Source organism: Scylla paramamosain, chromosome 7 (genome assembly GCF_035594125.1).
Source record: "Scylla paramamosain isolate STU-SP2022 chromosome 7, ASM3559412v1, whole genome shotgun sequence".
In the NCBI taxonomy this organism is placed as follows: Eukaryota; Metazoa; Arthropoda; class Malacostraca; order Decapoda; family Portunidae; genus Scylla; species Scylla paramamosain.
In genome coordinates, this window is record NC_087157.1 from 7447501 (window position 1) to 7461046 (window position 13546).

Sequence of the window (13546 nt, forward strand, 5' to 3'; positions counted from 1 at the left end):
TGAATGGCAGCAGTACGTTAATGCGCCACATGAGAAGAGAGAGAGAGAGAGAGAGAGAGAGAGAGAGAGAGAGAGAGAGAGAGAGAGAGAGAGAGAGAGAGAGAGAGAGAGAGAGATATGCAACCATACCTACACACATACATACATAGAAAAGACAAACATATACATGCAGAAAGATAAACAGACAGACAGACAAACTTATACACACGGTGGCATTGCTTGCCTAACTGTAAAAATAAGAAGCACAATTGAATTAATACCACATAACAATGAAACATGAATCTTTCCACTGGAGAGACGCCAAGCAGACGTGTCTCGAATTACTGCTGCCACTGTTGTTCTGGGTTTAGATGATATCACTTGCCCAGTTGATGATGATGCTTGATGTGTTGGCAGCGTGGAGGACCGGTAGTGAGGCGGTGATTCTGGTAGCTTGGAAGTCGTGGGTATTAAGTTGATATAGTTGATGTGTGCAAGTAAAATACACAATGATGAGAGTTATTCTTGATTTAATAGTAGTTTGTACACACTGGATTCGAGACGAAATTATAATGTGACGATTGACTGCTCTCTCTCTCTCTCTCTCTCTCTCTCTCTCTCTCTCTCTCTCTCTCTCTCTCTCTCTCTCTCTCTCTCTCTCTGAAGTGATATGAATGATGACCGAGCAGCGTCTCTCAAGACTGACTGTGACTGAGCGGAACTGAGTGAGAGGCCAAGACTTGACTGCTCGTGACTGGGTGACAGACTAACTGAGACTCTGGCTGAGCTACGACTTTGACCGAGACTCTGACTCTGACAGAGAGCTCGCTACCAAGAGGACTGTATTTATCTGAACTAAATGGATCGCAGGTGTTTTCCCTTAAGACTGGATGTGAGTGTGAAATTCCCTTGAGAGGTAAAGAAGGAGGACGAACGCAGATGTTTTCCCTAAGGACTGGAAGTGGATGTGAAATTCTCTTGAGAGGTAGAGAAGGAGGAGAAATGACCAGGAAGGAAGACTCAGAACGAACACATGTACACAGGTGTTTTCCCTAAGGATTGGAAGTGGGTGTGAAATTCCCTTGAGAGGTAGAGAAGGACGAGGAGGTTAATTTAGAATAGACTGGCTGACCATGGTACACGTGGGATGAATATACGAAATAATGAATATACACATATATAAAATAATAGTAATTGTTGAGACTGATACAGACGCACTGGCCTCCTGACACTCACCAGGAATCACGCCGCCCCAGAAGCCCACGTCAGCCCAACACTGCCCTCGTGCCGCCTTCATCTTGGCTTCCCACGCCCCCATAGTCGTCGTGGGCGGAATAGAGTTCCTGCAAACCACACCCTTTAGGACCCGCTCCAACACCCACTACTGAAACGCCTCAGTGAACTATTAATGCATTTCATTATAATAAAAGTCATTAAAAGAGATTAATCACTCACAGTGGCATGTCAACAATTGTGGTGACGCCGCCCGCCACCGCCGCCCGCGTGGCTGTGTTGTAGCCCTCCCAGGCGGTGCGTCCCGGCTCGTTGACGTGCACGTGAGAGTCCACCACGCCAGGCATCAGCACCAAGTCGCCGCAGTCCACCACCTGCACCAGGCTCGTGTTGTCATGTCGGTTTTTATACGTTGTCATGTCATGTTTTTATACGTTGTAAACCTTTGTGGTCAATAAACTAACTAACTGTGTGTGTGTGTGTGTGTGTGTGTGTGTGTGTGTGTGTGTGTGTGTGTGTGTGTGTGTGTGTGTGTGTGTGTGTGTGTGTGTGTGTGTTTAAATTATAATTATACTTTTCTATCTGTATGATCAATGTTAGCCATTTCTTCACTGTAATGGGGGCAGGAAATAACTAAGCCGAGCCATGGAGGGAATGTTACCGATGCGCATCACATCGGGAGACAGTGACGGGCACTACCTGGCGGCTGGGGAAGGAGGAGGCGTCGGTGGAGTACCTCGCGATGTGGTGGATCCTGCCATCCTTCACTTGGATCACAGCGGGACAGGTCTCCTCCGGGAACACCACGGATGAGCTGATGAACACACTCACACCCTCCATTGTAAGAGGACAACCTAAAAAAAAAAAAAAAGAATAAAAAAAAAAGTGAGTGGAAGTATAAAGGAGCATCTTCCAGTATCTATCTATCTATCTATCTATCTATCTATCTATATATATATATATATATATATATATATATATATATATATATATATATATATATATATATATATATATATATATATATATATATTATGTAAGGACAACATTGACCAAGGACAACAAAAAGAGCGAAAAAATTCTACTGAGGTGGCAATCCCAGTCAAAAGCATCACCATATACACATTTATGCAAAATAACATAATAAATATCCATATTACTGCCATGGATGACGTCTGAAAAGGCACAGAGCGAAGTGTATTTTGTCAAATCAAATTTTATAATTTTGTCGTTTTTATTTCACAATTCAATTGAAGTCAGACCAATATGTTTCCATATAAAGGGATCCTGTAATAGAGTTTGCCGACATTGCGAAGCGAGCGATTGATTGATTATAACTGATTAACGTTAGCGCCACAACAATGAGGTAAGGACAAGCGTAGCTGCCCGAAGGCAACTAAAGGATTTTAGACCCACACGGTGACGCTAATCGTTTATTGCATTCGGTCAAACCTGAAGATATACATAATAAACATAAGACGTACGTAGCACTACTAACCATTAAATACTGTATCAACATGATCCATCACTAATCATGGATTATGCTAATTAAGGCAATCGACCCGTCGTAATAGAGATGTGGAACTCACGTGCTTCAGGTCTTAAGGAGGCCTATCACTAAGCAACACCTGCGTTTGTATTGTAGTGGTCCCGATCTTTCCTGGAGTAGTCACACTTGAACGCGGTGGCGGTACAAAGGAATCTGTCCCTCCGGGCTTCGTCCCTGCTGGCCCTCGGTGCCGCACGCCTGCCCATGTTACCCTTAGGTCAGCGATAGTTCATCCCTAAACATGAGCTTTACTGGAGACTGGGCACAATCCGCCATTTTCTGCGACCGCTAGGCCAGATATGCGACCCCGGGTGACCCATTCCTGTACAGAGATCCCTCTGTGCCTTATCTACCCTACGCGCCATGTCATCAACTTTACCACGTAAACAGAACCCTCACTACCTCTCTACAGCTGAGCTAGTTCCTCTCACACAACTTCACTACTGCAATGAACTACTATAATGGATTCAGATTCCTTAATCTCTACTCTAACTCAGTTTCCTTAGTGTTACTCACATATTAGTCTCTCACCACATGCCGAAACGATAATTACTCCCAGTGAGGTCTAAAGCACTGGATCAGGGGGTGCTGTGAACTTATCATTAAACCCAGCTGAGACCTCACTGGACGTTTTTCTTTGTGTTTCACAAGACAAGAGGAAAGTCACAGCCTGTCCTCTAAAGACAACTCTCTTCCTTCACACAAAACTATAAGCACCTAATTACACACATACCCTTCACTCATAATTCAAAATCATGGCGACTCCTACACCAGCCTCGGAGTCTCCATCTGAGTAGGGGACCACAAATGTCCCCAGGTCGGACTGCTCTTCTGGTATCGACCCTAAGTGTCTTAACACCCCCTCAACTTTTTCTTCATTAATTTCTGCAACATTCGCGGTCTTAGATCTAATTTTCAATCTGTGGAACACCACCTCTCCTCTAATAAACCTCATCTTCTTTTCCTCACTGAAACACAGGTGTCTGGGGGAATTAACAGTAGCCACTTTTCTGTTCCCTCCTACTTTCTCTATCCTCATTTTCAGTCCAAAGCTGGATGTTGTGTTTATGTGCGCAGTGACTTAACCTGCTCTCGTGCCTACGCTCTTGAATCTTTTGAGTTTTCCACCATCTGGCTACGACTACAGAGTCACTCTCGAACTAAATTTATCTGTGTTGTATACCTCTCACCTAACTCCTCTGACTATAAGAAATTCTTTGACTACTTAACTTCCAAATTGGAGCACATTCTGACTCTCTCTCCTTTTGCTGAGGTCTCCATTCTTGGAGACTTCAATGTTCACCACCAGCTTTGGCTTTCCTCTCCCTTCACTGACCATCCTGGTGAACTAGTCTTCAACTTTGCTATCCTCCATGACCTAGAGCAACTGGTGCAACACCCTACTCGTATTCCTGACCGTCTTGGAGATAATTCCAACATTCTTGACCTTTTCCTAACCTTTAATTCCTTCTGCTTATACTGTTACCCTCTGTTCTCCGTTGGACTCCTCCAATCATAATCTCATATCTGTATCTTGTCCTATCGCTCCAATCCGTCATCAGGATCCCCCTAAGCGGAGGTGCCTCTGGTGTTTTACCTCTGCTAGTTGGGGGGACCTGAGGAGGTATTTTGCTGATTTTCCTTGGAATGACTACAGCTTCCATAATAGAGACCCGTCTTTGTGTGCTGAGCGCATAACAGAGGTGAAAGTGTTTGGCATGGAGGCATACATCCCTCACTTTTTTTCTCAACCTTAACCTTCCAAACCTTGGTTTAATACTGCCTGTTCTCGTGCTATACATGATAGAGAGGTGGCCCACAAAAGACACTCGAGCGTTCCATTACCAGAATCTCATGCACTTTATATTTCGGTCCGGAACCATGTCTGTTCTCCAACTAGCCAAAAACTCCTTCATTAATAGAAAGTGTCAAAATCTTTCAAGATCTAACTCCCCTCGTGACTTCTGGCATCTAGCCAAAAACATCTCCAATAACTTTGCTTCTTCTTTCCCTCCTTTATTTCAACTAGATGGCACCACTGCTATCACGTTTATCTCTAAAACTGAACTCTTCGCTCAGACCTTTCCTAAAAACTCTATCTTGGACGATTCAGGGCTTGTTCCTCCATCTCCTCCACCCTCTGACTACTTCATGCTACCTATTAAAATCCTTCGCAATGATGTTTTCCATGCCCTCGCTGGTTTAAACCCTCGGAAGCCTTATGGACCTGATGGGGTCCCTCCTATTGTTCTCCGAAACTGCGCCTCCGTGCTCGCACCTTGCCTAGTCAAACTCTTTCAATTTTGTCTGTCAACATCTACCTTTCCTTCTTACTGGAAGTTTGCCCACATTCAGCCTATTCCTAAAAAGAGTAACCATTCTAATCCCTCAAACTACCGTCCTATTGCTTTAATTTCCTGCCTATCTAAAGTTTTTGAATCTATCCTCAACAGGAAGATTCTTAAACATCTATCACTTCACAACCTGTTCGCCAGTATGGGTTCCGTCAAGGTCGCTCTACTGGTGGTCTTCTGGCTTTCCTTACTGAGTCTTGGTCATCCTCTTTTAGAGATTTGGGTAAAACTTTTGCTGTTGCCTTAGACATATCAAAAGCTTTTGATAGAGTCTGGCACAAAGTTTTGATTTCCAAACTACCCTCCTACGGCTTCTATCCTTCTCTCTGTAACTTCATCTCAAGTTTCCTTTCTGACCGTTCTATTGCTGCTGTGGTAGACGGTCACTGTTCTTCTCCTAAATTTATTAACAGTGGTGGTCCTCAGAGTTCTATCCTGTTACCCACTCTCTTCCTATTATTCATCAATGATCTTTTAAACCAAACTTCTTTTGCCCTATCCACTCTTACGCTGATGATACCACCTTTCACTTTTCCACGTCTTTTCACAGACGTCCAACCCTTCAGGAAGTAGACAGTTCAAGCAGGGAAGCCACAGAACGCCTGACTTCTGATCTTTCTAAAATTTTTGATTGGGGCAGAGCAAACTTGGTATTGTTCATTGCCTCAAAACTCGATTCCTCCACCTATCAACTCGACACAATCTTCCAGACAACTATCTCCTCTTCTTTAATGACACCCCTCTTCTACACTGAACATCCTCGGTCTGTCCTTGTCTTATAATCTAAACTGGAAATTTCACATTTCATCTCTAGCTAAAACAGTTTCGATGAAGCTAGGCATTCTGAGACGTCTCCATCAAATTTTCTCATCTCCCCGCTCCCAGCTGTTAACTCTGTACAGGGGTCTTATACGTCCATGTATGGAGTATGCTTCACATGTCTGGGGCGGTTCCACTCATACCGCTCTTTTAGGCAGGGTGGAACCAAAAGTTTTTCGTCTCATTAATTCCTCTCCTCTAACTGACTGTCTTCAGCCTCTTTCTTATCGTCGGAATGTTGCATCTTCCACCGTTATTTTCATGCTAATTGCTCTTCTGATCTTGCTAACTGCATGCCTCCTCCCGCGGCCTCGCTGCGCAAGACTCTTCTTTTTCTCATCCCTATTTTATCCACCTCTCTAACGCAAGAGTAAACCAGTATTCCCAGTCATTCATCCCCTTCTCTGGTATACTCTGGAACTCCCTTTCTGCTTCTGTATTTCCACCTTCCTATGACTTGAACTCCTTCAAGAGGGAGGTTTCAAGACACTTATCCTTCAATTTTTTACCACCACTTCGGACCCTATTCGGGACCGGCATCTCAGTGGGCTTTTTTTTTTTACTAGATTTTTGTTGCCCTTGGCCGGTGTCCCTCCTACATACAAAAAAAAAAAAAAAAACTTGTGAGGCGACACAGCTGGTGATTATACTCCCATCACTTACTTAACTTTTATAGCACCAGAACTTAATATAGTAGTTCACTTTAACTCTCATAACACAGAACATGTTATTTAGCATACGCTTGCTCAACAACAACTTCTTTCACCCGCTCGGCGGTAACAAGAAATATTGTATAATGCACCAGAATGTTCTCTAACGCAGTGTTCTTCAAACTTTTTTTTTTCATAACAACCCAGTTTGATTTTATATACTTCCTTCAGGACTCAGTATGTCTAATCATTGGACATACCTTTCATATGGAAACTAATTCACACACACACACACACACACACACACACACACACACACATATTACTACATTTGAACTGTTGTTCATATATCTGTTTATGATGTGGCGACCCAATGAACAAGAGCTTGCGACCCAGTATTGGATCCCAACCCGTACTTTGAAGAACCCTGCTCTAGCGCATAGAAATATTTTAGTGGAAATGAGAGTAGCGTCAGTCGGAGTTGTTCCTGCGTATTGTTCATTTCGTTCACTGTTGTTCACTGTTCATTTGTTCGCTATGGTTCACTGAACTCTAATGACATGCTGGTATATGCATATTACTGTTACGTTCGTTCTAGTAATAAATCGCATTCGATTCGTGTTTTACTGGCATTGGGCATTTCTTCGAGATGTAATCCGCTATGTTATGGATGCTGGTAATACCTACTGCCACAGCGTCACAGATGAACCTCAGATTTTCGAAAAACACAGCGGAGCTTCGTGCTTCGTGACGTATAGCAACGAGTGGTTACGGCGCAGAGAAACCAAAACTTCCACAAGGCCACCCAGTTCTTCCCTCTCCCTACATACTGGCATCCGCCTCACTTCTGACTGCTATTACAGCCATACTAGACACGTGCCCCCTAATTTCTTCACAATAACGGCAAGGTCACGGAACCCTTCTCCATGACATGCGAGTTTCGTGCTTGTAGGTAACACGGACGCGATATCCAGATTAACCGTGTGTGTGTGTGTGTGTGTGTGTGTGTGTGTTCCCAAAACATTGCAAGATCAACTCGTGGGTGTCAGTTATCTCGTTTGCGCTAATATAATATCAAGAAGTTATGCATCAGCACCACATGGCCTGGCTCGCAAGTGACGACGCATCTGTGGCATTTAGTGCAATTATAGAATCATTAAAGCTTAGAGAACGCACTATGAAACCTTGCTTCTACTTCAGCAACACAAAAATCTTTCTAATGATACGTGGCATCATTAGAACGTACGCAGAGCAACAAGTGCCTTCATACATTTTCTTGCTCCCTTTTGTTTTGTGCCATTTACCATTCAACATTCTCATCACAGAAATAAAGTAAGCACAAATCATGGAGGCCGCACCTGCATCTTACTAATTATGTATAGCAAGACGCGGTGAACGTCGTCATGGGCAGGTTTGTTTACCATCATTCCATCACTCCATCACAACACTCACTGTAAATTGACGGTCCCACGATGCTACCACACGCTCACACGTCTCTCCCAGGCTGCTTACTTCCTCGAGGTGGATGGTACACTCTGCTGCTGAATCTCAGTGTCTATCTGCTCCCTACTCTCCAACTCTCCAAGGTCAATGGAGATGTTGCCACGTTGGGCTTTTATATATGAAGTTATCTTACACTGATGTGAATGTGTATGAGCTGCAGTCATACATGTTTACCTCAGAATCAAATCATCCCGCCAATGTGTCGTGTTGCTGTGTGATGCACATTTGCTGGAGGATAATGAACTTATATGCTTTGGTGACTCTCTCTCTCTCTCTCTTTCTCTCTCTCTCCGCCGAGGGGAGTCACCTTGTCGCGGCGACATGGTGACTAAGAGAGGCTAAGTCTAAGATTGTATAATTTACATTTACTCAATACAACAGTGCTCTGGTATCGGATAGAACAGAACAAGATCACAACTCTGATAATTGTGCAACCAGCGAGACCATCAACGATTATGGTATCACACGTTTTGATTGCCCTTTTTGTTCCACTACCACACTACCGTTTTCTTCGCATTTAGGTAAATTTCTAGTAGTCCAAGTAGATATCTTAGATACTTTATACTTCCATAGTATTTCTTAGACCTTCCTTAAATCTTTCATCATTTATAGTAGTCTTTCTTCAATGGAGATGAAAGTCATCCAAATCGTACACATTCCAGTTTTCTCCACCTGGTTGTCACTATTGCCACCATCGTGATGACATGCTGAAATACTGAAACCACCCACATGTCCTGTCCGATAATAGAGCACTGTTGTATTGCGTAAATATAAATTATACCTCTTAGATATATCAGTATAGAACTGTGGTTTTTAACCTTTTCCTCTCAAGACACACCAAACTAGGCGCTAAATGGATGAGCCACACCACCAGTATTTAAAACTGGAATAAATAAGTGTTAATAATCCTTCATATTAGTTATTTTTAAGGATAGGTTACAATATAGATTCACAATTGATTAAATTCATTGGCATTAAGCCGTGACACATTACTGTAATACTCTTAAATGTCACATTAGCTATATGCACGTTGTTTGAAGGAAGATCAATTTTCCTTCTCGAATTCCCATGGCACATCTGTAGTTGCTTTATGGCAAACCAGCATGCCGCGGCACACTTGTTGATAATTAGTGGTATAGGAAAACGAGACACTCATGGCGCACAGCCTTCTGTTGAGGGAAAGTGATCAAGTCAAGCAGAATTTCATCGCCGTTTTATTACTACTACCGTTTTATTACTACTAAACGTTCTTTTTATTACATACTTGTATTACATACTGTTCAAGGCATATAATACAAGATATATGTATGTTACATCAGTAATGATTCTGGTGTGTGTGTGTGTGTGTGTGTGTGTGTGATTTTAACTGCTCTGCAAAGTCTCGTTGTTTCTGAAACGGTCTCTGATGCTGTTCTGAAGAGGTATGGAGTCTCGCAACTCCCAATGAAATCCCATGTTCAAATGAAATATTTTGTCCAACATATTGTACTACCAGTTTTGAAACCCACCAACTCCGTTATTCCCCCGGTCTCGCTCCCGCTGGGGGTTCTAATTGCCGCACATCTCTACAACCCACCGCTCCGCCTGGCCCCCTGGAGGGTACAACGATGATTTGGCCAGAAGCACCTTTTGGTGTCCATCACATGTAAAAATTGCGATTTCAGTCTCGCAAACACCTCCTAGTTAGTAACCTTTGACGGTGGATCTTTCATATTTTATGACATTTCTTCGTCAGATCCACCGTTTCGTCGTCGTTTGCATATTTCGACTTACCTGCATGTGAGCGAAGGTTTCTGCCTCGTAACTCGCGCAACTATCACCACATCACTACAGCCCGAGCTCGAACTCCCAAAATGCGCGTATTATATGTTATAACTTACTTCATATACGGGATAGCCAGTTTTGGTTGGCACCATCAGACTCAGCAGTGACTGTAGAATCAAGATGTATTGTAAAAACCTGACAAAACAAAAAAAGAAAATGGTTTTGTCCAACGTATTGTACTACCAGTACAATATGTTATTACCAATACAATTCTCGTTATTTATGATTGTATTATAATGCATAAAATTGTACGAATCCACAGCCAACTGTTGATTCGCACAACTGCACATATGAATACATTACTAAAGTCAGAAAGAAACTGAATTACACTTGCACCACGCAATTATGATACGCGGATATGCAACAAGTGGATGCATAACCCTGTTGCACCGTATCGTATCGCTGACACGCAACGATGATGTGACATATGGATATTCAGCAAGCACGCCTTACGATTAATCTGAAATTACTGCATCTGGGCCGCTGTGTTAAAGAAAAGTAATCTGAAAATTCAGTGAACCATTATTAAAAGTTATGAAAACTTCCTAAGACATTATGAAATTCACATCTCCTTCAGGAGACTGGCTTCAGATTATAAGCCACAATGTCAATGAGAGACTTAATTACAGACATAATCAGGTCATTTTAAGATAAGCCACAAATAACCTTGCATTTCACAGTTTATTTTCCTTTATATAATGCATACTGTAAAGGAGAAACAAAATATACATTCCTCATTATCACAGGCTTATGATGCACTTGACATTTCACACTATTTTTACAACTGTACACTTATGACAGGATACCTTCTTATATAATACTTAGTATGAGTCTCCATAAGGCTGATTACGATATCACAAGAAATATCATTTAGTGTTTATCTAATACCAGTCCTAACAATTAATTTATGTAATTTTCTCTTTCAGCTTTCTGTCAGAGCTGTGCTTACTAAACTATTTCCTCATATCTAATGCTTTACTTAAACAAATTTTCAATACATAATGTAATATCATATTTTAGAGTAACACTAAGTATTTTGTACTCCTCTTTTCTTACAATATTTAATTCCTTGGATGGAGTGCAAATTGTATAGCCGCCAAAATCAAAATGTCCACATTCCAGGTGTTAAAGAGTAAAGAATCAAGAAAACATTGAATCAAAATGTTTCTGTGGTTTACTTCAATTTAGCTGGTGGGATAAGCGCACTTGAAGACACCATCTTTCCAGCAGTGGCAAATTTTCCAACGTTTATTGCACAGTGGTCTTGTTACCTACAAGCCACTCAAGATTCATGACTCACAAGTTTTGTAGTGAGCTCAAAATATTCCTGTTCTCAAAGTTTGTACCAATTTTTCACAATTTCTGCAACTCCAAATATTTGTTGTCAACATCTGCATCAATTTTTCATTTTTCTAATACTACATTCATTCAAAAGCAATGCCTTCCTTTACCACACAAGAATACAATAATAATAATAATAATAATAATAATAATAATAATAATAATAATAATAATAATAATAATAATATTATTATTATTATTATTATTATTATTATTATTATTATTATTATTATTATTATTATTATTATTATTATGACAAACTTCTATTCCTGCTAAGAATGATTTTATTAAAACATTGCTTTTATGTCAAGGGGAACTGTCTTTGACATGTCCTAGTCATCATACAGGTTGCCCTGCAGCAGGCAACTGCATCTCCTCGTCCTTCACTTGGGACACACAAGAGTACAGTTCTCATTATATTGCTCTATATTCATTTAGTTGGCAGTCTTGAGTTAGAGTACAATATTCTTCTTAAGATGTGTGCACAGCAACCCTGTCGTTGAATACTTAGCTCACTGATAGTGGCATTGCATCCTCACCATCCTCATTCCTACCTGGCAGCTTAGGTGGACATTTAAACATGTTAGTCGTTCAGTCAGTTGAGCATTAGTGATGTCATGAGCATTTTTGTCAAGATTGCTGATAATGGAAATACTGTAAAAAATACTGTAAAAAATAAAATAAATTAAATTAAATTAAACAAGCACTTGTCAAATTAAGCAAACAACAAATATTTCAACATGTTAATATATTACTCCAGCTGTGCAATTCAGCAATTCTGAGTCATTTTCCAAAAGAAAATAAATATAGAACTCATGAGCATACTGTACTGTACACAGTTTATTTAAAATCAGCTTCATGCATATATACATCAGGTACTTCTACAGGGAAGTATTGACATTCAGTTTGTGTTACCATCAGCTGCCCACTAACCAGTGACATACACACCTAGCTATCTAATATTTCTCTATCTCTGAACCTCTCATTCCCTCTGGAAAGGTTCCCCAATGGAAGTGGTCATAGCAAGGAATCTCCTACACTATGTCCACAGCCTTGCTTGTTAAAGACCTACTAGCTTCTCTTTCACACAGGTACTTCTTTGACCTATCTTTCCATCTTCTGAGTGGCATTTCTCTCCTATTAGGAACTTCACCATTATACAGATTCCACAGATTCCTTACTCCTCACACTCCTCTCACTCATCAGTGTTACAGATGACCAGAAGTGCATGTCTTGACACTATCAATGCAAACTTGCTAAAATAGGTGTGCAAATTTTCTAATGCACTTGTTTATTATTAAATACTTTTCATGGTTTTTCTGAGCCAAATCCTCAGTGGATTAAGGGTTGTATAAATAAGCTACAGAACAGGTCATTTCCTTTTAATAACAGAATAACTGGAGCTTAAAATGCCTCAAACAAGTGCTTATTTGTTTGAGTCACTAAACACTGGGAGTTTAATGAAACTTAAAAATAAGTTTCCATACACCACTCACATAATCCCACATGCTGTGAAGTTTATCTGAAGACAGCATAAGCTGTACATGTGAGTCATCACTCAGTAATCTGTTGTCCCCACATCTGTGAAATGAGTCTGTTCATTAGGGTACCACCATGTGCAAACATCCTAATGTACCTTACTCAAAGATACATGTGGTCTGGGCTTAAAGCAACTCTATTTTGTGTTGACTTTATAATAAGACCTTTCCAAATAGGAAAATTGTTATGTTTATGGGTTCATCCCACTGAAATGTAACAGAAAGGCAATAGATTTTTTCAATGGCATCAAATTTGAGTGGATGTCCTTTATAATTTATCATAACCTACAGTCAGTGAAGGCTGATCTTCCGGCACATGCTGCTTGGGGAACACATTTTACTTAAAGGCTCACAGCAACCCTAAAAATAGGCAGGGACAAATTGACTTATTGGCATCTCAAGTGCATCTTTCCTCCTCACTCATGGCCAGCCATAACAACAATGACCAGTATTAATTTCCAGAGTCAGTATTCATTGTGTCTGGAGATGTTCTCTTCATGCTGTGGTATTTGTAGTGATGAGTACAAGGCAGACAAGTCACAATGATATCATTCAATCACAGATCTAAACATGTTGGGCTTCAGTGGTGTCCATATAGCTAAAGATGTAAATTAGAAAGCACAAAAGTTCCAGAACCTCATATGAAAATTCATCAAGCAAGGCAGTGAAAAATTATCTTTTCACAGCCACAGTAGTGGCATCCTCACTGCTTCCCTTCAGCTGCCTTGCCATAATTGTCGGATTAGAGTCCAACTA

At 41.0% G+C, this 13546-nt stretch overlaps 1 protein-coding gene across 3 annotated transcripts in view; it reads right to left on the reverse strand.

Annotated features, from left to right (window-relative positions):
• The window catches only part of LOC135101968 (allantoinase-like), a 14317-nt gene extending 6038 nt beyond the window's left edge, over nucleotides 1-8279 (reverse strand). Inside the window, exons 1-4 of one of the 3 annotated variants that reach the window (XM_064006484.1) lie at nucleotides 8262-8279; nucleotides 1912-2066; nucleotides 1435-1586; nucleotides 1216-1322 (exon numbers count right to left, since the gene is read on the reverse strand). In XM_064006484.1, coding sequence (XP_063862554.1) covers nucleotides 1216-1322; nucleotides 1435-1586; nucleotides 1912-2052 — 400 coding nt within the window. In that variant the 5' untranslated portion in view covers nucleotides 2053-2066; nucleotides 8262-8279. Of the gene's footprint in view, nucleotides 1-1215; nucleotides 1323-1434; nucleotides 1587-1911; nucleotides 2067-8036; nucleotides 8179-8261 lie in introns of those variants that run through there. The other 2 variants (XM_064006482.1, XM_064006483.1) reach the window with 2 other exon arrangements.
• Between the last annotated feature and the right edge of the window lie 5267 nt (nucleotides 8280-13546).